The 27,036-nt window shown below is 45.9% G+C and overlaps 1 protein-coding gene across 4 annotated transcripts in view; it reads left to right on the top strand.

The window, feature by feature from the left end:
- LOC143767927 (uncharacterized) overlaps positions 1–27,036 on the top strand; it is a 118,739-nt gene that overhangs the window by 44,532 nt on the left and 47,171 nt on the right. For all 4 annotated transcript variants that reach the window (XM_077256450.1, XM_077256447.1, XM_077256448.1 and 1 more), the window contains 5 exons: positions 12,879–13,028; positions 13,154–13,333; positions 13,416–13,539; positions 13,623–13,720; positions 13,908–13,998. In XM_077256450.1, coding sequence (XP_077112565.1) covers positions 12,951–13,028; positions 13,154–13,333; positions 13,416–13,539; positions 13,623–13,720; positions 13,908–13,998 — 571 coding nt within the window. In that variant the 5' untranslated portion in view covers positions 12,879–12,950. The remainder of the gene's footprint in view (positions 1–12,878; positions 13,029–13,153; positions 13,334–13,415; positions 13,540–13,622; positions 13,721–13,907; positions 13,999–27,036) is intronic.

Below are 27,036 nucleotides of genomic sequence, written 5' to 3' on the forward strand. Positions count from 1 at the left end.
TGTCTGAACAGACACCTAATTCGGTGCAATGTGATAGAAAAACCGCAAATTCCCTCATGGTGTTGTCTGAACAGACACCTGATTTAATGCAATGTGATAGAATCCTGACTAGAAATGAGCGGAAAATTCATAGACGCCGGAATGGCTTGTGCTACTACTGTGGTGATTCTACACATGTTATCTCAGCATGCTCTAAACGTATAGCTAAGGTTGTTAGTCCTGTCACCGTTGGTAATTTGCAACCTAAATTTATTCTGTCTGTAACTTTGATTTGCTCACTGTCATCTTATCCTGTCATGGCGTTTGTAGATTCAGGTGCTGCCCTGAGTCTCATGGATCTCTCATTTGCTAAGCGCTGTGGTTTTACTCTTGAACCATTAGAAAATCCTATTCCTCTTAGGGGTATTGATGCTACACCATTGGCAGCAAATAAACCGCAGTATTGGACACAGGTTACCATGTGCATGACTCCTGAACACCGCGAGGTGATACGTTTCCTGGTTTTACATAAAATGCATGATTTGGTTGTTTTAGGGCTGCCATGGTTACAGACCCATAATCCAGTCCTGGACTGGAAGGCTATGTCAGTCTCAAGTTGGGGCTGTCGTGGTATTCATGGGGATTCCCTGCCTGTGTCTATTGCTTCTTCTACGCCTTCGGAAGTTCCGGAGTATTTGTCTGATTATCAGGATGTCTTCAGTGAGTCTGAGTCCAGTGCACTGCCTCCTCATAGGGACTGTGACTGTGCTATAGATTTGATCCCAGGCAGTAAATTTCCTAAGGGAAGACTGTTTAATCTGTCGGTACCTGAACATACCGCTATGCGTTCATATATCAAGGAGTCTCTGGAGAAAGGACATATTCGTCCGTCTTCTTCCCCTCTTGGTGCGGGATTCTTTTTTGTGGCAAAAAAGGACGGATCTTTGAGACCTTGTATTGATTATCGGCTTTTAAATAAGATCACTGTCAAATTTCAGTATCCTTTACCGCTGTTGTCTGACTTGTTTGCCCGGATTAAGGGTGCCAAGTGGTTCACCAAGATAGACCTTCGTGGTGCGTACAACCTTGTGCGCATTAAGCAAGGTGATGAATGGAAAACCGCATTCAATACGCCCGAAGGTCATTTTGAGTACTTGGTGATGCCTTTTGGGCTCTCCAATGCGCCTTCAGTTTTTCAGTCCTTTATGCATGACATTTTCCGGAAGTATCTGGATAAATTTTTGATTGTTTATCTGGATGATATTTTGGTTTTTTCTGATAATTGGGATTCGCATGTGGAGCAGGTCAGGTTGGTCTTTAAAATTTTGCGTGAAAATTCTTTGTTTGTCAAGGGCTCAAAGTGTCTCTTTGGTGTACAGAAGGTTCCCTTTTTGGGGTTCATTTTTTCCCCTTCTGCTGTGGAGATGGACCCAGTCAAGGTCCGAGCTATTCTTGATTGGACTCAGCCCTCGTCAGTTAAGAGTCTTCAGAAGTTCTTGGGCTTCGCTAACTTCTACCGTCGTTTTATCGCTAATTTTTCTAGCATTGTGAAACCTTTGACGGATATGACCAAGAAGGGCTCCGATGTAGCTAACTGGGCTCCTGCTGCCGTGGAGGCTTTCCAGGAATTGAAACGCCGGTTTACTTCGGCGCCTGTTTTGTGCCAGCCTGACGTCTCACTTCCCTTTCAGGTTGAGGTGGATGCTTCGGAGATTGGGGCAGGGGCCGTTTTGTCGCAGAGAGGCCCTGGTTGCTCTGTTATGAAACCTTGTGCCTTTTTCTCTAGGAAGTTTTCGCCTGCCGAGCGAAATTATGATGTGGGCAATCGGGAGTTGTTGGCCATGAAATGGGCATTTGAGGAGTGGCGTCATTGGCTCGAGGGTGCTAAGCATCGTGTGGTGGTCTTGACTGATCACAAAAATCTGATGTATCTCAAGTCTGCTAAACGCCTTAATCCGAGACAGGCCCGCTGGTCATTGTTTTTCTCCCGCTTTGATTTTGTTGTCTCGTATTTACCAGGTTCAAAGAATGTGAAGGCCGATGCTCTTTCTAGGAGCTTTGTGCCTGATGCTCCTGGAGTCGCTGATCCTGTTGGTATTCTTAAAGATGGAGTTATCTTGTCAGCTATTTCTCCGGATCTGCGACGTGTGTTGCAGAGATTTCAGGCTGATAGGCCTGAGTCTTGTCCACCTGACAGACTGTTTGTCCCGGATAAGTGGACCAGCAGAGTCATTTCCGAGGTTCATTCCTCGGTGTTGGCAGGTCACCCGGGAATTTTTGGCACCAGAGATCTGGTGGCCAGGTCCTTTTGGTGGCCTTCCTTGTCAAGGGATGTGCGGTCATTTGTGCAGTCCTGTGGGACTTGTGCTCGAGCTAAGCCTTGCTGTTCTCGTGCCAGCGGTTTGCTCTTGCCCTTGCCTGTCCCGAAGAGACCTTGGACACATATCTCCATGGATTTCATTTCTGATCTTCCGCTATCTCAGGGCATGTCCGTTATCTGGGTGATATGTGATCGCTTCTCCAAGATGGTCCATTTGGTTCCTTTGCCTAAGCTGCCTTCCTCTTCCGATCTGGTTCCTGTGTTTTTCCAGAACGTGGTTCGTTTGCACGGCATCCCTGAGAATATTGTGTCAGACAGAGGATCCCAGTTCGTTTCCAGGTTCTGGCGATCCTTTTGTAGTAGGATGGGCATTGATTTGTCGTTTTCGTCTGCTTTCCATCCTCAGACTAATGGACAGACGGAGCGAACCAATCAGACTTTGGAGGCTTATTTGAGGTGTTTTGTCTCTGCTGATCAGGACGATTGGGTGACATTCTTGCCGTTGGCTGAGTTTGCCCTTAATAATCGGGCTAGTTCCGCCACCTTGGTTTCGCCTTTTTTCTGCAACTCTGGTTTCCATCCTCGCTTTTCTTCGGGTCATGTGGAGCCTTCTGACTGTCCTGGGGTGGATTCTGTGGTGGATAGGTTGCAGCAGATCTGGAATCATGTGGTGGACAACTTGAAGTTGTCACAGGAGAAGGCTCAGCGCTTTGCCAACCGCCGCCGCGGTGTGGGTCCCCGACTACGCGTTGGGGATTTGGTATGGCTTTCTTCCCGCTTTGTTCCTATGAAGGTCTCCTCTCCCAAATTTAAACCTCGTTTTATTGGGCCTTACAAGATATTGGAAATCCTTAATCCTGTATCTTTTCGTTTGGATCTTCCTGTGTCGTTTGCTATTCACAATGTATTTCATAGGTCCTTGTTGCGGCGGTACATTGTGCCTGTAGTTCCTTCTGCTGAGCCTCCTGCTCCGGTGTTGGTTGAGGGCGAGTTGGAGTACGTGGTGGAGAAGATCTTGGATTCTCGCCTCTCTAGGCGGAGGCTTCAGTACCTGGTCAAGTGGAAGGGCTATGGTCAGGAGGATAATTCCTGGGTGGTCGCCTCTGATGTTCATGCGGCCGATTTAGTTCGTGCCTTTCATGCCGCTCATCCTGATCGCCCTGGTGGTCGTGGTGAGGGTTCGGTGACCCCTCACTAAGGGGGGGGTACTGTTGTGAATTTGCTTTTTACTCCCTCTAGTGGTTACTAGTTTTTTGACTCTGGTTTTTCTGTCATTCCTTTTATCCGCACCTGGGTCGTTAGTTAGGGGTGTTGCTATATAAGCTCCCTGGACCTTCAGTTCAATGCCTGGCAACGTAGTTATCAGAGCTAGTCTGCTGTGCTCTTGTCTACTGATCCTGGTTCCAGTTATATCAGCTAAGTCTGCCTTTTGCTTTTTGCTATTTGTTTTGGTTTTGTATTTTTGTCCAGCTTGTTCCAAATCTATATCCTGACCTTTGCTGGAAGCTCTAGGGGGGCTGGTGTTCTCCCCCCGGACCGTTAGACGGTTCGGGGGTTCTTGAATTTCCAGTGTGGATTTTGATAGGGTTTTTGTTGACCATATAAGTTACCTTTCTTTATTCTGCTATCAGTGAGCGGGCCTCTCTGTGCTAAACCTGGTTCATTTCTGTGTTTGTCATTTCCTCTTACCTCACCGTCATTATTTGTGGGGGGCTTCTATCCAGCTTTGGGGTCCCCTTCTCTGGAGGCAAGAAAGGTCTTTGTTTTCCTCTACTAGGGGTAGCTAGATTCTCCGGCTGGCGCGTGTCATCTAGAATCAACGTAGGAATGATCCCCGGCTACTTCTAGTGTTGGCGTTAGGAGTAGATATATGGTCAACCCAGTTACCACTGCCCTATGAGCTGGATTTTTGTATTCTGCAGACTTCCACGTTCCTCTGAGACCCTCGCCATTGGGGTCATAACACTCTATAGCATAATTCAGCCCCTAATATAATGCACCCCCATAGGCAGCCTCTATAGTATAATTCAACCCCTATTATAATGCACCTCCATATGCAGCCTCTATAGTATAATTCAGCCCATAATATAATGCACCCCCATAGGCAGCCTCTATAGCATAATTCAGCCCCTAATATAATGCACTCCTATAGGCAGCCTCTATAGCATAATTCAGCCCCCAATATAAAGCACCCCCATAGGCAGCCTCTATAGTATAATGCAGCCCTTAATATAATGCACCCGCATAGGCAGCCTTTATAGTATAATGCAGCCCTTAATAAAATGCACCCCCATAGGCAGCCTCTAGAGTATAATGCAACCTTTAATATAATGCACCCCCATAGGCAGCCTCTATAGCATAATGAAGCCCCTAATATAAAGCACCCCCATAAGCAGCCTCTATAGCAGTGTTCCCCAACTCCGGTCCCCAAGAGCCACCAACAGGTCATGTATTCAAGATTTCCTTAGTATTGCACCTAATATAATGCACCCCATAGGTAGACTCTATAGCATAATACAGCCCCTAATATAATGCACCCCCATAGGCCGCCTCTATATCATAATTCAGCCTTTAACATAATGCACCCCCATAGGCAGCCTCTATAGTATAATGCAACCTTTAATATAATGCAGCCTCTATAGCATAATGCAGCCCCTAATATAATGCACCCCCATAGGCAGCCTCTATAGTATAATGCAACCTTTAATATAATGCACCCTGTGATGCAGTGACCCCTGTTACAGCTAATGGGCGCTGTGTGTGCGCTTCAGGATGCGCTTGGAGGCAAAATTATGATGGTGAATTAGGGACTGGCATTATTGTAAATGGCCGGTATGTTTCTCCGCGCTGTAAGCCCAAAATGATATGGTTATGCTGGGACTTATAGTTTCACAAATGTTTGTTGTGTTTACTTATAAGGGGGGCTTATAGGGTTAGTCAAAGAGCTGGGTGGGAATTGACTAACTACACATGCACAACCCATCCATGGGGGTGGTTACAACCATATAATGTGACTGAGGTCTGGTCACATTGTCAAAGTGTATGGACCTAAGTGGTCTGTGTTGTAGGTCCTAAAAGAGGTCTGGTCTGTGTTGGAAGCTCCGGGGGGGGGGAGACTTCCTGAAGAGCACGTGTAGAGACCGTGGACCTGGATGGTCGGTGTTGGAAGCTCCTGTGAGTGGAGACTTCCTGGAAGCACCTGGTGAGACCATGTACCTGCAGAGTCTGGGACGGCTTCTGTGTTGGGGAAGCCAGGACTGACAAGGAGTCAGCTTGTGGAGCGGAGCTCCTGAGAGGTAACCCCGAGTATGGGGAAAGAACTATGTGCACTGACAAAGGACAGTTACTGAACTGCACGGTCACCCCGTGACTGGAGAGAGACAGGCTTGACTAGTGAATGCTTTGTAAAGCCATGTGTGATAAGCCGGTGATATGCAACCTGGCTTACGGAGCAGTTTATGATGTTTCAATAAACCGTATGGACTGTTTTGTGTGAAAAAACTGTGCCTGACTATGTTAATCCGCTGCCAAGCGAGTGTTCCCCAACACAAACAGTAGGCGCAACGCCACAACCCCCATAGGCAGCCTCTATAGTATATTGCAGCCCTTAATATGATGCACCCCATAGGCAGCCTCTATAGCAGTGGTCCCCAACCTTTTTGACCTAGAGAGCCACATTCAGTACTGAGAGGGTCGCGAGCTTCATTTAGCTCTGACAGCGGGTCGCAAGCAACATCCTGCTCCTGTCCCCCTCAATGTAGTGTCAAGCAAAGCCCCCATTACTGGTTCAATGCTAACCCAAGCTTTTCGACAGAAATAATTCCAAAGCAGTACACTGAGATCCAGGGGATACCACAATGCCCCAATTCAGTATTCTCCCATCAAGGACTGACAACACACTGTCGCATCCAGCTTCAAGAACCTCCTCTAACAGGTAATATCATCCTCCATACCTAAAACACCTCTAAACCCCTAAGACCAGTATATGTGAATCAAGATCTGCTCTTCTGTGCAGGGCTACTCAAAAAAAATCACAATTTTTAGATGTACTCTTCACACCTGTTTGCTAGACCTGGAGCTAATGCATCAAGCTGGCAGACAGTCGCGAGCCACTATTCATGGGACCGCGGGCCACATGTGGCTCCTGAGCTACAGGTTGGGGACCCCTGCTCTATAGTATAATGCAGCCCTTAATATAATGAACCCCGATAGGCAGCCATAATTCAGCCCCATTAAAAAATTATACCAATACTCCCCTTTCTTCCTGGTTCCTCCGCTGCTCTGAGCACCCGCACATCTCCGGACAGCGGGCGCTAAGTAGTGATGTCATCGTGACCCCCTGTCAATGTCGGCGTTAGTGATATCCGACTCTGAGAGGGGGATATTGGGAGAGGGAGCATAACGCTCCTCTCATCAATGCGGTTAGCTGTATCGGAATCTAGCCAATACAGTTGAACTTGCGATGACGGGCATGGGGGGCTCACTGCTGGCATCGGGCCCTCCGCCTGCTCAAGGGCCCCATAGCGGCCGGGCGGCAGAGCTGGAAGATCGATTGTCCATGCACTGCTGCAGAATGTAACTGTATGGGCACGCTGTGCATGCCAATACAGTTACAGTAGCATAGCTCCGGGTGGGCCCCCTCAGAGCACGGGGCCCAGGGTGATCAACCCCCTGCCCCCCCCCCGTTAGCTACACTATTGCATAACAGCTGTGGACAGAATGCGGCTTAGCTGGTTCCCAAGCCCACATTAGATCCATTCAGACAACTGCAGGATGAGAGGACAGAAGCCCAAAGAAGTTCTCACAAAATGCAATTATTTCTCTCCTGGTTCTGTTCCAGCACAATAATGTAAATACTAGTGATGAGTGAGTTGCTCTCCACTACTCGATCAGGCATCGGGAGCTCGGACAAGCTTGTTACTGGAGTGAGTATCGCAGGTGATGGAGAGCCATGCTCCAGTTCCCAGCCAATAAACATGCGGGGATTGCCCGCCATACATGGTAATACCGTAGCCATGTGGGCTACTGGCGTTACTGTGACTGTCCGGCTGCATCACGTCATCTATACAATGTGCACAGCCAATTTTTTGTACAATACTTTGGCTTTTCTCATGGCACTGTAGGGTTTGGGAACCTGATCTGAGAGTTCTGCACCACCCATGTAACTTGGATTACAATCGGTACAATCTGGCTTTGGGACTTGTGTTGTGGTACCACGAACAGTGACAAGGGAGCTGTTGTCACGGTGTATGGTGGTGAAGATAAGGACATCCCTTTTGTCCTTATAATTGACCACCAGCATGTTGTCGCTGCATTGGGCTTGGCTTTCGCCTTTTCTCTGAGTTTGCCCATTTAGTGGCTTAGTCAGGTCTCTCTGATTTTTTTCGCATGGTGCCGCAGGCAACTTTACCTCTCACAGAGAGAATCTTGAAGAGGGGGATGCTGTGAAAGTTATCAATGTAGAGGTGATAACCCTTATCCAGCAGTGGGTGCAGCAATTCCCACACAATTTTCCCACTCACCCCCAGGTAATCTGTGTGTCTTTTCCCTTGTAGACCCTAAATCTGTGTGTTTACCCTAGGGTACTCTCGTACAATTTGTACAGTTTAATTCCATACCTGGCCCTTTTACTGGGCAGGTATTGTTGAAATTTTAGCCTCTCTTTGAAATGAACCAGAGATTCATTTATAGTGATGTCCCTTTGGAGGTTGTACGCCTCAGCAAATTTTCTACTGAATTGTTCAACCACTGGCCTAATGTTATATAGATTATCAAAGTTCGGATCATCTCAGGGAGTACACTGCGGATTATCACTATAATGCAATCATTTTTGGATCTCTTCAAATTGTGTACTTGTTATGGCCATACAGAATATTGGTACTGTAGAGAATGTCAGTACTCCAGTATTGCCTAAGGTCTGGTTTTCGGATTATGCCTATATGCAGCACAATTCCCCAAAATGTTATCATCTCTGCTGCATCTACAGGGGTCCATCTGATGTATGATGACGTGGGATTTTGGGTGAAAAATAGATGGGCATACAAGTTTGTCTGGGCCACCATAAGATTTATTATTTCCTCACTGAAAAAGAATTTAAAGAATTCAATTTCAGTGAGGCCAGTGGTGTCAAACTGGATTCATTAGCTGCTTTTCAAATCCGGAATGACGGGCTGATAATTTTTGGGAGATGAAATCTATATAGGATCGATTGTTGGAGGGGTTTCCTGTGTCCTAGGGTGCCTTGTTGGGGTTCATTCCTAACTAGAGGAGGAGGAGGACTACAGGAATGTGGGATCTTCCTCACTGGCTGAATCCGTCTTGGAGCCAAGGAAAGCATATGCCTCCTCTGGTGAATACCGTCTTGACGAATGGGCCATTTTTATTTTAGCTTTCAAAACCTTGGGGATGTTTGTGCAAGTGGTGCTTTACACGTGTAATGTGTGGAGCTTGTGTATAGGATTACTATTTATTAAAAAAACAGCAGGTAAAGACCCCAATATACACAGGTGTCCCTTCTAATTGGGGGGAAACTATCACCTCTAATAATCCTCGGACAGTTCTGACAAACACAGAAAAGTGCCCCTTTATGGCGGTGACAGAAAGTCTGTTTAGTCACTTTAGCTCCATAGTATCAGCTCTAATCCAATGGTGAGAGAGCGATTTACCCTGAAGAGTCACAGATTGTGGGGTTGTTATAAAATGTTATATTTAGGGAGGTTTTGTGTTGTCTCCTTATAAGAATCACAATGGTTTTGTTTCTTTTCAACTGCTAGATACAAGCGACCCAACTATGAAAGACGGGAACCAAGCAAACCTGTATTACTCTCATAGTACGGGGCCCCTTTTTTGGTCCCCACACACAGTATAATGTTCCCACAGTACCACCGTCCTCAATATTATTTTTGTATTCAAGATAACAGAATGGAGAAAGTCAGCACTCACACCTTTTAGAAGATACTTCAGTTCTTCTACTGGTCCTTGTTCATAGACCAGTGAAACATGGATTAGTAGAAGCGCAAATTAAGTCTGAAACGTTCATTGTCCGTCAGGTCTTTTTTTTTTTGGAAAACACTGAACCTTTTTGTCATTGTCCTGAATCAAATGAAAATGAAAAAGGACTGAAGTATTTTCTAAAATGGGTGAGTACTAATTTTCTTCATTCCGTTGTCTTAATTATATATAGTCTCACATATATGCACCACCCTGAAGATTTAGTATACTGGAGGTTGTAACATAGGTTCAATGTGTCCATATACTGGGTAAAAAGATGAAGATGTCGTCCTCATCATGAAGTAGTTATTTCTCCTGTCACGTGTAATGAATATCTCCTGCAGTATTACTAATGCCGATTCCAGGGTCGGTAAATGAGACGAGAATTAGCGTTATGGAAGATGAGTCTATGAGGAACGTATTCAGCTGCCGACTCCGAGGAAGAAACTGCTTGTTGTCTGTGGCCTAAATATATAGGTTTTATTAGGAGATGTAAAGAAGAAAACTAAACAGTGTAAAATAATAAATCTCCTCATATGTTTCCCTTATTATCTCCAGTAATTGTATTATTACACAGGATTTTTATGATGTTACATCGGCTCATCTTCTCATTCAGGTCTCTACAATATCAGATCCTCAAATACCCCAAAATTGTAGACCAAAATACATCAGGTGGTATATTTCCAAAATTAATAGATACAAAGGAAAAGGGAAATACAAGACCAAAAAATTAAAATATAAAATATTTTATTCACACTAAATTAAAATTCAACAAATCATTATTAGTATATGTAAGGGACTCAAAAACAGGGCAGAGTGAACTCCATATAATCCATAACATAATCCAAGTAGAAAATACAATATTCAAATGGCCACCATGCCAATAATATGTATAACAATTAAATGAAACAGCAGGCACTGGATTGTCCATGAACTACCTATAGGATCAAAGCTAATCAACTATTAAAGTGCAAGTGCGTGATCCAAGAACTATATCAGTATAAGAGGTCAAAAGGAAAAATCCTAAAAAAGGGTTTTCAATAAGGGGCTAGTGCCTCATAATCAAATAGCGAGATAAAATGGTTTGCTAGTGAAATGCAAGTGCAAAATTACAAGGTAGAGGTAGGTATAAAAAAGCCATTGATAAATGCCAGGTGCAGATCAAGGAGGTAGTGATACCATATTATTACCTGCGTTGATATGGACTAATAGGAGGCCGGAAACCCCGACGCGCGTTTAGCATGTAGCTTCTTCCTGGGGGTTGTGGTGATGGACAGAACATGGTGCCAGCTATTTAAATGTAGCGGTGATATGGCGCTGGCATCCATCAAGCACACAGCTGGAAGCGGCAGGTCAGGCGTCCAACGTCATCAGCTGCTGCCCAACTCCGACGCGGCGGGAGAGGATGACGCACAAGGACGCGTTACCACGGCAACCCAGTCAGGCCGACAGACGCAAGCGCTCTCCACTGCAGAAGAAAAAAAGACCGGAAAAGATGTTGATATAAGGTGCGCAGTGTGAACCCGATGAATAGTTATATAATGGGGAAAACAGGAGTGTGTACAGATAAAGGGGAGGCTGTTTAAACAAAGAAGAGGAAATACTTATGCAGAAAAAAAGTAATTATTATTATTATGTTGATGCAACAGTGCCAATAAGGAATACCAATTAGTGTACCCAAATATGCAAAAACATACGGTGAACATAAAAAGTGCTATATGCATGCAAAACAATAAAAATGCAAACACCATGAAATAAAAAAATATATAAATATATACTATATGTTATAATATAATCGTAAATATAATCATAAATGTTATTCTTTTACTTGGTCAGGGATGAAGAGATAAGGTAGCAAAGTGCAACAACATGAGTGAAAAAATTATTATTATGCTGTTGAAACAGTGCCAAAAGAAATACCAATTAATATACCCAAGTATACAATAGCATGCAATGGACATAAAAGGTGCTAAGTGCATACAAAACAAAAATTACAACCAACATGATATTCAATAAAAAGTATTAAATATGCCAATATAATCTTTGAATCTTAAATATAATTCTTTTGCTTGATCAAGGGTGAAGATGGGGTGACAAAGTGCAGCAACTTGAGTGAAGTATACAGCAACCGGTCAATATTCATCAAAGCTGTAAAACTAAAGTAAGACTAAAAAGAAAAAACATACAATTAATACATAGAATATAAAAATAATGCAAAGAAATAAATCCAATGAGGAAACATTTTTTATCAAAAGAAAAATTAAAAAAATATACTTAAAAAATATATATTTTTATTATTAGGGACAGTAATTCAAAAAGCACCATCTAATCCCAAAATATATTTAAAGGAAAGGAGCAAAGCTCATAACCTCATTCAATCCAGTAGGTTGAAGTGAGCCTATCTAGAGATCCATTTGGTCTCTAATTGAGCCAATTTGGTTTTAACACTACCACCCCTTGAATCTTTGATGATCCGATCAATACCAATTACCTTTAATAAGCTAGGGTCACAGTTATGGACAGACTTAAAGTGGCGGGGTATTGGTTTAAGTGATGTCAAGTGTTTAATATCACGAGCATTAGATATGTCACGGACATGTTCTCTGGTTGTCTAAGTTGTCACGTAGTCATGCCAATGTATACCAACGGGCAAGGACAGCTGGCATAATATATCACATGATCTGTCCCACATGTGATATTGTGAGTGATCTGAAAGACCTTATTGCCATGTGTATTTGTGAATTCATTAGCCCTATCCATATTCGCACATGCTAGGCACTTTCTGCAGGGAAAAAATCCCCATTTTGGTCCTTTGGAATCAAAATAATTGTCCATAGTAACACCCTTATACTGACTATGAACTAGCATGTCTTTCAAGCTCTGAGATCTCCTGTATGTAATGGTTGGTATTGTAGGGATACTCTTGGCCAAGATTGGATCATTCATGATAATGGGCCAGAACTTTGAAAGAGCTTGTCTCATGGGTTTCCACTTTTCATTATAGGTTCATATGAATCTTACTGTGGTCGAATTTGGTGGACGCGTTTTTGAGTTTAATAGTCCGGTCCTCTGTTTGTTACATGCTTTAGTTTAGACCACCCCTGGTGGATAACCCGATTGGAATATCCTCTTTGTGCAAATCGTTGAGCCAATTCAGAAGATTGTGTCTGAAGAGATGATTCAGTTGAGCAAATTCTCTTTGTTCTCAGAAACTGCCCATAAGGAATATTATCCTTCAGAGGTCTGGGATGTGATGAGGCAGCGTGTAATATTGAGTTCACTGCTGTTTCTTTCCTAAACACATTGGTGTGTACGAATCCATCCTCACCCTTGTAGATCGGTAAATGAGACGAGAATTAGCGTTATGGAAGATGAGTCTATGAGGAACGTATTCAGCTGCCGACTCCGAGGGAGAAACTGCTTGTTGTCTGTGGCCTAAATATATAGGTTTTATTAGTAGATGGAAAGAAGGAAACTAAATACTGTAAAATAATAAATCTCCTCATATGTTTCCCTTATTATCTCCAGTAATTGTATTATTACACAGGATTTTTATGATGTTACATCGGCTCATCTTCTTCTCATTCAGGTCTCTACAATATCGGATCCTCTCAGTGAAGATCTTCTATATAAGAGAATTTTCCTGATTTACCCAGCAAAGATGGATATGGACAGAGACAAGATGGCGGAGAGGATATTACACCTCACGCTAGAGATCCTCTTCCGGCTTACTGGAGAGGTGAGAGATTTTGATGACGTCACATTACATCATTCTTATCTATGGGAATAACAGACAGAACTGGAGAGGTGAGGACTCTGGAAATGTCTGTAGTGAGATTTATTAATGTATCTCTCCATAACCAGGATTACACAGCAGTGAAGAAGACCTTTAGTGAACACTGTCAGGACCCTGTGTCTGAGGGATTGGGAAGACCCATGAGCCCAATCACGGGGCCTCTACCTCACCCCCTGATACATGAGGACATCAATGACCAGAAGATCCTAGAACTCACCTACAAGATGATTGAGCTGCTGACTGGAGAGGTGACACTGCTGGGAATGCTGGGACATTATACAGTAACACTATGAAGGGATCGGGGGATGACGGTATCATTGTATGTGTCAGGTTCCTATAAGGTGTCAGGATGTCGCTGTCTATTTCTCCATGGAGGAATGGGAGTATTTAGAAGGACACAAAGATCTGTACAAGGACGTCGTGATGGAGGTTCCCCAGCCCCTCACATCACCAGGTAATAGACAGGACTAAATACACACGGCCTATAATTATCTGTATGTAAAGAATGAATTTAGTCCCTGTATGTGTTTCCTCCAGATCTATCCAGTAAGAGGACAACACCAGAGAGATGTCCCCGTCCTCGTCTTCCACAGGACTGTAAACAAGAAGATCCTAATGTGCCTCAGGATCATCAGGTAGATGGAGAGAAGGTGTCAGGAGATCTCCCCTATGATGTGTAGATGGCTGTGCAGGTCTTGTTCTCAGTCTTGTTTTATCCCCCAATATTATATGTTTTATACTTTGTGTAATGAGAACGGTGGAGATGGCAGGATTAGAGCTGATCATAGATATGACTTTTCCATCTATCTGTGACTTTTTTAGAGTGAAGATCTGACCCATATTAATACTACAGAGACATGTGTGAGAGATGATGAGCGGTGTAAAGAGGAGATTCCTACATGTGACTACCCAGGTGAGTAGTAACCACTAAATGTACAAAACTTTATTACCATTAAAATACAGAAACAAACATAACAAAAGGGTAATCACAGGAAAATGACAGTGGTCAACCAAGAGCAAGGAAGGCACCACAATAAAACAGGCAATAAAACCCAAGGCAAAAACATAATGATAGATATGTAGGTATTCTCAAAAAGTGCATTGTGCTGACAACATGTGCGCTTGAAGATCTAATAGGTATGGCGTATGTATAAGAATACAAATGAATAACGGCACAAGAGAGGTGCAAAAAGTTAATAACCACAGTGGTAAAAAAAGCAAGAACCATAAAGCCAAAATAAAAAGGTTATGCCTAGGGGTTTACCTGAAGAGCCGTGGTGTCTACCACCCTATTGCACGTTTCGGCGCAGTGCCTTCTTCCGGGGGTCTGGCGTCATGAAGAAATGGTGCCCTTATATATGTCAAAAGCATTAATCATGATTGGTATGGAAAGAGGATGTGACGCTTGCTCAAAAGGCGACGCATGCGCAGTCGACCGCTCGGAGGTAAGAATCACTAAGGGCGTCATCGGATGAGAGAGAACACGTCACCAGGCCACACCCATGGGTGAACACGTGAGCGTGGCCGTGGACGCAACCCGCCGAGAGCAGAAATGAAGACGCCGTCGGCAATGCCAAACAACGGAGCTCCGGCGCGCACAGAGCGATTTAACATGAAGAAAGGTGTCAGGATACCACAGGAGTTAAATTGTGAGTAAAATCACATCCTATGTTTTTGCCTTGGGTTTTAATGCCTGTTTTTACTGTGGTGCCTTCCTTGCTGTTGGTTGACCACTGTCATTTTCCTGTGATTACCCTTTTGTTATGTTTGTTTCTGTATTTTAATGGTACTTAATAAAGTTTCTCCTACGCCTCATTGGGGGACACAGGACCATGGGTGTTATGCTGCTGCCACTAGGAGGACACTATGTTTACACAGAAAGATTAGCTCCTCTTCTGCAGTATACACCCCTTCACTGGCCAGGATTCAACGAGTTCTTGCTTAGTGTCTGTAGGAGGCACTTGGGTCTGTTTTCAGACCCCAAATTTCTTTTTTTTCTGTAAATTTTTATTTTTTATTTAACGGAGTGAAGGGGGCGACGGATTCCTTTTATAGGGTCTGCTCTCCCCTGAACCACCAACAGGCGAGTATACCTCTCCGTCCCTCTCCTGCGACGTCTGGGGCACGCCAAATTTTACTGGGGCGACGGTTCCTCCTTGGTCCCGATCTCCCCCCCTGCAAGACGGCGAGCACATAGAGCCCGGCTCTAATGTCCCTCTCCGGGGCCCGAAGAGGAGAATGTATCACCTGAGACAAGGCCCACATCTGATGGCGTCACACAGCCCTAAGACAAAGCCCCCTTGGGGAACAGAGGAAGATGTTTCAGGGGCCTCTGCCTCCCCCATCCAGGGTGCATGGATTGAGCGCGCACCCTCACAGTGACAGGAGGACCTGCGACACTGTGAGTACATACCCTCCTCGCGCTCCCATCTGTGGCAGAGGTGCAGTCGGGGTCCCTGGAGAGAGGCGCCGTCGGCCGGGGTCAGCGGTGTTCAGCAGCGCTCCGTCGCGGCGGTGGCTGCGCATCGCCGGCAGGGCCCAGAAATTTAGTCCCCGGCTTTTCAGCCGGACTAGGCCGCAGTGTGCAGATCCGCCCACGGCTGTAACCCCGCCCTCTATATTGGCGCTTCTCCTCTGGGACGAGAGGCGCCCTGCAGAACACAAGGGCCATATTGGCAATCATCTCCTGCGGGGACAACAAGACCCCGAAGGTGGCTCACGCTGACTGGCACTACCAGGACCGCCGCAGCTACATTCCTTCCCGGGGACACAGGCACAGGACCGTGGGTAAGCTGCTTCAAGAAAGCTTAACCCCTTCCCTGCACCACAGTGCATATCCTGCCCCTGTCTCTAAAGACACTATGTCTCAAACTAAGGAGACCAAAAAGGGTAACAAGAAGCACACAGTGTTTTTCACTTCATGTGCCGCTTGCAATACGGCCCTGCCCCGAGCTCACAATACCCTGTTATGTGCGGATTGTGACCCGGCCTCTGTGCAGTCGCCGCCGCCAATGTCGCAGCCGACCTTGCAGAGCCTAGTCCCCCTGAGTGGGCCACTTCCCTGTCACAATCTATGGCTTCCCTAGCCAAGGCAATTGACTCCCTCTGGGGTCCCTCTTTAAGTCAGACTGCGGAGGACACGGGCGACGGTACGGATCCGTCCACCAGCAGGGGGTGCACTCTGTCACTAAGGGCTCGGAGTTCCAGAAAACGTACCCATGTGCCATCCCCTGACCACGGGTGCATTTGCTTTTCAGCATCTGCAACTTCAGTCTCCCATTCCCCTTCTCCTAAATGACTCTGAATATGAGTCCGACGATTCTTACGTCCAGGATTCCTCGACTTCCCAAGAGACACTCGATTCTCTCATTGAAGCAGTCAACAAGACCCTGAAGGTGGACGACGAATCCGTATCCACTCCGGAACACGCGGTGTCTTTTAAAAAGACTAAACGGGTCCAAAAAGTATTTGTCACTCATCCTGAGTTTAAGGAAATCATACAAAAACACAGGGACCGTCCTGACAAACGCTTCATGGGTCAAAAGCCCATCGAGGCCAAATACCCTTTTGCTCAGGAACTAATCAAGGACTGGCTGCAGTCCCCCTCAGTGGACCCTGCTGTATCACATCTCGCTTCCAAAAGTATCCTATCTCTGTCAGATGGTTCCTCAGTCAAGAACCCCTCTGACTGTCAAATCGACTACCTGGCTCGCTCCATCTTCGAGGCCACAGGAGCCTCTCTCTTCCCATCCTTAGCCGCTTCTTTGGTGGCTAAGGCTATGGTCGCTTGGGCTGTGGTGCTTACCACGACCATCCAAGACACTAATCTCCCTCCAGAGGCGATCAACTTGACTAACCAGATAGCTCAAGCCGGGGACTTCGTGGTTAATGCCTCAATAGACACGGCCAATTGCGCTGCACAGGCAGCCGCAAATGCAATCTCCATCAGAAGAGCCTGTGGCTCAGAGATTGGCGAGCAGATTCTGCTTCCAAGCGTTCTTTGACATCTCTACCTTACCAACCTGGTCGCTTATTTGGAGAAAAATTAGACCAAATAATCTCGGATGCTACCGGGGGGGAAAGTAAATTTCTCCCCCAACAAAAGCCTACCCGGCCGTTTCGGTATCAACAATCTCGATTCCGGCCTTTTCGCAGCAATCCCAACTGGTCATCTATATCCTTGTCCCCGGCATCAGGACGAGGTTCGCATGCTGACCGAGGCCCCCAGGTCTCATACAGACCTAACCACAACTGGAAACCCAGACCGAGATCTTCTGGGTCTAAAGGATCCAGATCCCTTAGATCCTCCAGTCAATGACTCGTTGCAACATCCGCAGGACATCAACAAAGTAGGAGTTCGCCTACTTTTGTTCAATCAAGCATGGCTCTCGGTCGTCCACGATGAGTGAGTCAGGGAACTGGTATCCTCCGGATACAAAATAGAATTTTCCTCTCCCCTGACACGTTTCTTCCAGTCGTGTGATCCCAAAACCAAAGGCAACAGCTTTTCTTCAGGCCATACGGGTGCTACAAAGGGATGGAGTCATCATTCCGGTCCCTCAAGTCCAAAGGATCAAAGGGTTCTACTCGAACCTATTCGTGGTCCCAAAAAAGGACGGACCGCTGCGTCCGATTCTAGACCTAAAACTTCTGAACAAATTTGTCAAAATTCGGCGCTTCAGAATGTAATCCCTCCGCTCTGTCGTCGCTTCCATGGAAAAAGGAGAGTTCCTGGCATCTATAGACATCAAAGATGCTTACCTCCACATCCCAATTTTTCCTCCTCATCAACAGTTCCTTCGCTTCGCTTTTCGCGAGGAACACTTCCAGTTTGTGGCCTTGCCTTTCGGCCTTGCCACAGCTCCCAGAGTTTTCACAAAGGTCATGGCGGATGTCATGGCCATTCTTCATTCCAGGGGAGTGGTGGTACTTCCGTACCTGGACGACCTACTGATAAAAGGGCCATCATACCCAGCCTGCGAAGAGTCCGTCAATCTCATGGTGGATACTCTTTCTCACCTGGGTTGGAAGATAAACTTCGAAAAATCCTCTCCGATCTTGACTCAACGGATCTCCTTTCTTGTAATGACACTGGACACTTCCCGCGGTCTGGTCATTCTCCCTCCAGACAAGACCTTGGCCCTGCAGCGGGGCGCACGGAGCCTTTCCCGTCCAGTCTCCCACTCTCAGCATGCGCATTCTCGGGCAGATGGTAGCAGCCATGGAAGCTGTTCCGTTCGGGCAATTTCACCTCTGTCCCCTACAACATGCGCTACTGTCGGCGTGGAACGGGAACCCATCCTCTCTCGACCACCGTTTCATTCTGTCCCCACAGGTCAGAAAGACCCTCAGGTGGTGGACGCTGAAGTCCTCCCTGAACCAGGGGGAGTCCTTCCTCCCAGTGCGGTGGCTGGTAGTGACCACCGATGCCAGCCTCATGGACTGGGGGGCGATTTTCAACCACCACACAGCACAAGGGCGGTGGTCCACTCGAGAGTCTCGTCTCCCCATCAATATCCTGGAAATACGAGCTATCATGCTAGCGTTGTTCAGGTTTCACCATCTTCTGGTGGGTCACCCTGTCAGAATCCAGTCCAACCACGCCACAGCTGTGGCGTACATGAACCGTCAAGGTGGAACCCGCAGCAAGACGGCAATGCACGAGGTGTCCCACATTCTCCGTTGGGCCGAGTCCAACCATTCGCCCATCTCGGCGATCCACATACCAGGTGTGGAGAATTGGGCGGCGGACTTCCTCAGCCGCCAGGGTCTCGCCTCAGGCGAGTGGTTCATCCACCCGGAAGTTTTCCAGCAGATTTGTCATCGATGGGGGACCTCGGATGTGGACCTCATGGCCTCCCGGTTAAACAACAAGGTCCCACAGTTCATTGCACGATCTCTCGACCCACGTGCCATCGGAGCAGATGCCCTGGTCCTGCCGTGGCGTCAATTCCGCCTCCCGTACATTTTTCCCCCTCTTCCTCAGCTACCGAGGGTCATCAAGAAGATCAGGGCGGAAGGGGTACCAGTTCTCCTCGTGGCGCCGGACTGGCCACGCCGAGCATGGTACGCGGAACTGGTTCAGCTGGTCACCGACGTCCCCTGGCGTCTTCCAGATCACATGTATCTTCTCTCACAAGGCCTGATTTACCACAAGAACTCAAGGGCCCTGTTTTTTACGGCCTGGCCAGTGAATCCTGGATTCTAGGCCAAGCGAGTTTCACTCCCAAGGTGTCCTACACCATACCATGATCAGGGCTAGGAAACCCGTGTCCAGGCGCCGTACCTGGCGAATCTTCTTCGCTTGGTGCGACGCACAAGGACGATCTCCTCTGGTATTTTCCATTCCTGCCATACTGGAATTTTGCCAATCAGGACTAGAGTCGGGTCTTGCACTTAGCTCTCTCAAAGGACAGGTGTCAGCATTGTCAGTCCTGTTCCAATCAAAAATTGCCAAAAGATTACCAGTGAAGACGTTCTTTCAGGGAGTTTCCCGCGTGGCACCTCCCTACAAAATGCCTTTGGAGCCGTGGGATCTTAATCTGGTCCTTGGAGCTCTTCAGGAGAACCCCTTCGAACCGCTGCAGGATGTCTCTCTGACCTTACTTTCCTGGAAGGTAGTTTTTCTTGTGGCTATTATGTCCATTAGGCGTGTCTCGGACTTGGTGGCACTTTCCTGCCGACCCCCGTTTCTGATTTTTCACCCGGATAAGGCTGTCTTGAGGACCTCTCCTTTTCTGCCCAAGCTTGTTTCCTCTTTTCACCTCAATGAAGAGATTATTCTGCCTTCATTCTGTCCGGCACCAGTCCATCGCATTGAGAAAGCTCTGCACACTCTCGATGTGGTGAGGGCCCTTCGACGGTACATCTCACGGACGGCTCCCTTCCGCAAATCGGATGTCCTGTTCGTACTTCCAGAGGGACAAAGGAAGGGCTCTCCCGCTTCCAAGGCTACTCTAGCCAAATGGATCCGATCGGCTATTCCGGAATCCTATCGTGTCAAGGATGTTCCTATCCCCGCAGGGATTAAGGCCCATTCTACTCGGTCGGTGGGCGCCTCTTGGGCCATCCGGCAGCAGGCATCGGCACAACAGGTCTGCAAAGCTGCGACATGGTCCAGTTTGCATACTTTTACAAAACATTACCACATTCATTCTCTATCTTCTGCAGACGCCGCTCTTGGCAGGCGCATTCTGCAATTGGCGGTACCTTAGCTGTAAGCCAGTGGTACATGGGGTATTAGCAGCTATGTTGTTTCCCGCCCAGGGACTGCTTTAGGACGTCCCATGGTTCTGTGTCCCCCAATGAGGCGTAGGAGAAAAGGAGATTTTTGTGTACTCACCATAAAATCTTTTTCTCCGAGCCAATCATTGGGGGACACAGCACCCACCCTGTTAGCCTTTTGGCTCGTTGTTGTTTCTTCTTGGGTTTTGACATAGTTTTTATTGTCTTTCATTTAATACTCCTACTCCTTTACTACTGAACTAGTTGAATCCTAGCCAGTGATGGGGTGTATACTGCAGAGGAGGAGTTAATCTTTCCTAGAGGCTTCTGCCACTAGGAGGACACTAACACCCATGGTCCTGTGTCCCCCAATGATTGGCTCGGAGAAAAAGATTTTACGGTGAGTACACAAAAATCTCCTTTTTGTACATTTGTCTATTGGTTCGGTTTGGTGCTTTTTTCCTTTATATGATTTTCATTAATTGAGCAGTGAGGGCCAAGTGTGAATATCTGTACAATAACAGGATGTACAATAACAAATTGTATTGTGGTAAAGTGTTAGCCAGAAAAATCAATGTGAATACTTTTCTGCCCAATGATGACAAAAGTATTCTAGGAATGATACCTTAATTGGCTAACCAGAAAATATGTTTGCAAGCTTTCAGAGTACATGTGTGAATTGTATTCATGTAGTGACTCATAAATCCAAGTGTTACCGTAAATTGAGTCCTAGTGTCAAAGAATTGAATATCTTCATTAGTTTGAATTCTCAAATTTTTCTTTCTGTGTCATCCTTAAAATGACCTTTTAGTATGAAGACTTTTAAGTCTGTCATACAACGTCCAGTTCGAGAGAAATGTTTTCCCACAGGCATGTCCACAATATGAGCCAAGCACAGGAGAAATGCATGTTCTTTTGAAGGGGCTAACATTCTGTCCTACAAAACAGCTTGATAGGGCTCAGTTCTGTAGCAATATCAAGGAATTCTTCCACAGATTTCTACTCAAAGAATTCTTTCATAACAGATATCACATCACAAGACAATGTGAACGACACAGCAAAAAAGCAAAAGAGGACAAACTGGACCCCGCAACCTGGCCACAACCAAACTCTGGATCACTACATTGACTGTTTCCGTAAAAAAGTTAAATCTGACATTTTGGACAGACACCATAAAGTGACACAAAATATCACTATGGAGGAAAGAAAAGCCATACAATCCTTAAAAGCCAATAACAATATCATTATCAAACCAGCAGACAAAGGAGGAGCTGTAGTCATAATGAACAAGACAGATTACATCCAGGAAGCAAACAGACAACTCTTGGATATAAAATGCTACTCCACTTCAGGGAGATCCGACCAAAAAATACACAGAGGAACTAACACATATCATCAATGGATTTGATTCTACTTCATCCTCAATGCTGGAACTAACACCAGACAATCCCCAAACAGGTACTTTCTACATGTTGCCTAAGGCTGGGTTCACATTGTATTAGTGCAGTCCGTTCAACGCATGCGTTATTGCAAGTGCTGTTCAAGATCGCGTGACATATATGATTGCTCTAGCACAGATACTCCATCTGCGCTAGCGGTGACGGACCCTGAAACGCTGCAGACCACATGCGAGGGTCCGTCACAGAATGCGTTATTATGATACGTGTTAGCGATACGCTACATAATTGCAGTCAATGGGTGCGCTAACGCATCCATTACATAGCGTTAGTGGCGTTATATAACAGATGCCGTCAGCGCATTGCCATTAACGCAATGTGAACCCAGCCTAAAATACATAAAGAAGGTAATCCTGGGAGGCCTATCACCTCTGGTATTGGGACTTTAACCGAGAATATCTCCGGCTGGGTGGAGAACATTTTGAAACCCTTGGTGAGGCACACACCCAGCTATATCCAGGACATCACGGATACTCTTTGCAAATTGTCAGCGCTGGGCCCACTTCCAGAGGACACGATACTAGCCACCATGGATGTAGAGGCTCTCTATTCCAACATTCCTCATGAAGATGGAATTGCAGCATGGATATTGTTCTTTTGAAGGAAATATCTAGCCACAGAACCGGCACTGCAATTTATCAGGTTTGTGCTCCATCACAATAATTTTTCTTTTGGGAACAATTTATACCAACAGTGTATAGGCAGCGCCATGGGAAGTAAAATGTCCGCACAATATGCTAATTTATTTATGGCGAAACTGGAGTAAGGATTTTTGTCATCTTGCTCTATTAAACCTCTTGCATACTTCTGCTACATTGATGATCTGCTAATAATCTGGACAGGCTCAAAAGATAATCTACTCACCTTCCACAATAAATTCAACAAGTGCCACCCAACCATCAAGCTCGCCCTCAACTTTTAAAAGACCCATATACATTTTCTGGACATGACCATATACATCAAGGACAACGCCATACAAACATCAATTTACCATAAGCCCACAGGACGTTCGGCGTATCTTAGATGGGACATCTATCATCAAAGGCACACAAAAAAAAAATCCATCATCTACAGTCAAGCTCTGAGGTATATTCGGATCTGTTCAGACAGTAAAGACAGGGAACTACAACTGCTATCACTGAGGAACACATTCTAACAACAAGGATACCATCCACTGGTAATAGATTAACAGATCCACAGGGCTACAAGGGTCCCAAGAAACAGCCTCCTGGATTACACACTGAGGGAAGACAACAGGGTGCCTCGTGGTCACATACAACCCCCACATGAGCATCCTAAGGGAAATTGGTGCTGATCTCCAACCCATATTCCAGAGACCACAAACTGAAAGACCTATTCCCAGAACTACCACTTCTCTCCTACAAACAGCCCCCTAACTTAAGGAATCTGCTTGTCAGAAGTGTTCTCTCATCACCATCAGTGACGGGCACATTCCCATGTAACAATAAAAAATGCAAAACTTGTACTCACATATTACCAACAAATATAGTCCGTGTACCAAACACAAATCAGGACTATAAGGTCATGGGTTCCTTTCCTTGTACATCCTCCAACGTGCTGTACATGATACAATGTACGAGGTGCCCTGGAAGTATCTACCGTATATACTCGAGTATAAGCCGACCCGAGTATAAGCCGACCCCCCTAATTTTGCCACAAAAAACTGGGAAAACTTATTGACTCGAGTATAAGCCTAGGGTGGAAAATGCAGCAGCTACCGGTGAATTTCAAAATTAAAAATAGATGCTCCATACCCTTCATTATGGCCCCATAGATGCTCCATATAAAGCTGTGCCATATAGAATGCTCTGCACCGTTCATTATGGCCCCATAGATGCTCCACATAAAGCTGTGCCCCACATAGAATGCTCTGCACCGTTCAGTATGGCCCCATAGATGCTCCACATAAAGCTGTGCCCCATATAGAATGCTCTGCACCGTTCATTATTGCCCCATAGATGCTCCATATAAAGCTGTGCCATATAGAATGCTCTGCACCGTTCAGTATGGCCCCATAGATGCTCCACATAAAGCTGCCCCATATATAATGCTCTGCACAAGTCATTACGGCCCCATAGATGCTCCATAGAATGCTGTGCCATATACAATGCTCTGCACCGTTGATTATTGCCCCATAGAAAGCTGTGCCATATACAATGCTCTGCACCGTTGATTATTGCCCCATAGATGTTCCATAGAAAGCTGTGCCATATACAATGCTCTGCACCGTTGATTATTGCCCCATAGAAAGCTGTGCCATATACAATGCTCTGCACCGTTGATTATTGCCCCATAGAAAGCTGTGCCATATAGAATGCTCTGCACCGTTGATTATTGCCCCATAGATGCTCCACATAAATCTGTGCAATATATAAAGCTGCTGCTGCAATAAAAAAAAAATGACATTCTCAACTCTCTTGCTTGCAGCTCCTCAGCGTCCCGTCTCGGCGTCTCTCCCCACTGACTGTTCAGGCAGAGGGCGGCGTGCAGATTAGTACGTCATCGCGCCCTCTGACCTGAACAGTCAGAGCAAGAGGATGCGAAGACGGAACGCGGACAGGTGACTATAAGATACTTACCAGCTCCCGGCGTCCCTGGCTCCTTATCCCGGACAGCTGGTCTCCGGGTGCCGCAGCCTCTTCCTCTGTCAGCGGTCACCGTTACCATCATTAGAGGAATGAATATGCGGCTCCACCCCTATGGGAGTGGAGTCCATATTCATAACTTTAATGAGCGGTACCATGTGACCGCTGAACAGGGGAAGAGCTGCGGCACCGAAGACCGTGGGACGGGCAGGGGGAGCGCCGGGACTAGGTGAGTATGCGACACGCTCTCTCCCCCTCACCCGCCGACCCCACCGCCGACCGTGACTCGAGTATTTATATATAAATTAGCATATAGTGTTAAATTTCATTATTTACCATAATGTAATGATTACAATTAAACTTTCATATATTATAGATTCATTATCCACCAACTGAAATTTGTCAGGTCTTTTATTGTTTTAATACTGATGATTTTGGCATACAACTCCTGATAACCCAAAAAACCTGTCTCAATAAATTAGCATATTTCACCCGGCCAATCAAATAAAAGGGTTTTTTAATAACAAACAAAAAAACCATCAAATAATAATGTTCAGTTATGCACTCAATACTTGGTCGGGAATCCTTTGGCAGAAATGACTGCTTCAATGCGGCGTGGCATGGAGGCAATCAGCCTGTGACACTGCTGAGATGTTATGGAGGCCCAGGATGCTTCAATAGCGGCCTTAAGCTCATCCAGAGTGTTGGGTCTTGCGTCTCTCAACTTTCTCTTCACAATATCCCACAGATTCTCTATGGGGTTCAGGTCAGGAGAGTTGGCAGGCCAATTGAGCACAGTAATACCATGGTCAGTAAACCATTTACCAGTGGTTTTGGCACTGTGAGCAGGTGCCAGGTCGTGCTGAAAAATGAAATCTTCATCTCCATAAAGCATTTCAGCCGATGGAAGCATGAAGTGCTCCAAAATCTCCTGATAGCTAGCTGCATTGACCCTGCCCTTGATGAAACACAGTGGACCAACACCAGCAGCTGACATGGCACCCCACACCATCACTGACTGTGGGTACTTGACACTGGACTTCAGGCATTTTGGCATTTCCTTCTCCCCAGTCTTCCTCCAGACTCTGGCACCTTGATTTCCGAATGACATGCAAAATTTGCTTTCATCAGAAAAAAGTACTTGGGACCACTTAGCAACAGTCCAGTGCTGCTTCTCTGTAGCCCAGGTCAGGCGCTTCTGCCGCTGTTTATGGTTCAAAAGTGGCTTTACCTGGGGAATGCGGCACCTGTAGCCCATTTCCTGCACACGCCTGTGCACGGTGGCTCTGGATGTTTCCACACCAGACTCAGTCCACTGCTTCCTCAGGTTCCCCAAGGTCTGGAATCGGTCCTTCTCCACAATCTTCCTCAGGGTCCGGTCACCTCTTCTCGTTGTACAGCGTTTTCTGCCACATTGTTTCCTTCCAACAGACTTACCATTGAGGTGCCTTGATACAGCACTCTGGGAACAGCCTATTTGTTGAGAAATTTCTTTCTGGGTCTTACCCTCTTGCTTGAGGGTGTCAATGATGGCCTTCTTGACATCTGTCAGGTTGCTAGTCTTACCCATGATGGGGGTTTTGAGTAATGAACCAGGCAGGGAGTTTATAAAAGCCTCAGGTATCTTTTGCATGTGTTTAGAGTTAATTAGTTGATTCAGAAGATTAGGGTAATAGGTCGTTTAGAGAACCTTTTCTTGATATGCTAATTTATTGCGACAGGTTTTTTGGGTTATCAGGAGTTGTATGCCAAAATCATCAGTATTAAAACAATAAAAGACCTGACAAATTTCAGTTGGTGGATAATGAATCTATAATATATGAAAGTTTAATTGTAATCATTACATTATGGTAAATAATGAAATTTAACACTATATGCTAATTTTTTGAGAAGGACCTGTATATCGGGGAAACTATGCAAAGACTACAAACTAGGATGAATCTACACAGACACACAATCAGGAATGAAATGGACACACCTGTGGGAAAACATTTCTCTGGACTTGGACACAGTATGACAGACTTAAAAGTCTTAATACTAAAAGGTCATATTAAGGATGACAGAGAAAGATAAATTTGAGAATTCAAACTAATGAAGATGTTAATTTCTTTGACACTAGGACTCAATTTAACACCTGGATTTATGAGTCACTACATGGACACAATTCACACCTCCACCAGACAGACTCCAGATAACTAAAGGTACCTTCACACTAAACGATATCGCTAGCGATCCGTGACGTTGCTGCGTCCTGGCTAGCGATATCGTTGAGTTTGACAGGCAGCAGCGATCAGGATCCTGCTGTGATATCGCTGGTCGTTGCTGAAAGTTCAGAACTTTATTTGGTCGTCAGATCGCCGTGTATCGTTGTGTTTGACAGCAAAAGCAACGATGCCAGCGATGTTTTACAATTGTAACCAGGGTAAATATTGGGTTACTAAGCGCAGGGCCGCGCTTAGTAACCCGATGTTTACCCTGGTTACCATCGTAAAAGTAAAAAAAACAAACACTACATACTCACCTTCTGATGTCTGTCACACGTCCCTTGCCGTCCGCTTCCTGCACTGACTGAGTGCCGGCCGTAAAGTAAAAGCAGAGCACAGCGGTGACGTCACCGCTCTGCTGTTAGGGCCGGCACTCACACAGTGCAGGGAAGCGGACACC

The sequence above is a fragment of the Ranitomeya variabilis genome, chromosome 4 (assembly GCF_051348905.1).
Source record: "Ranitomeya variabilis isolate aRanVar5 chromosome 4, aRanVar5.hap1, whole genome shotgun sequence".
In the NCBI taxonomy this organism is placed as follows: domain Eukaryota; kingdom Metazoa; phylum Chordata; class Amphibia; order Anura; family Dendrobatidae; genus Ranitomeya; species Ranitomeya variabilis.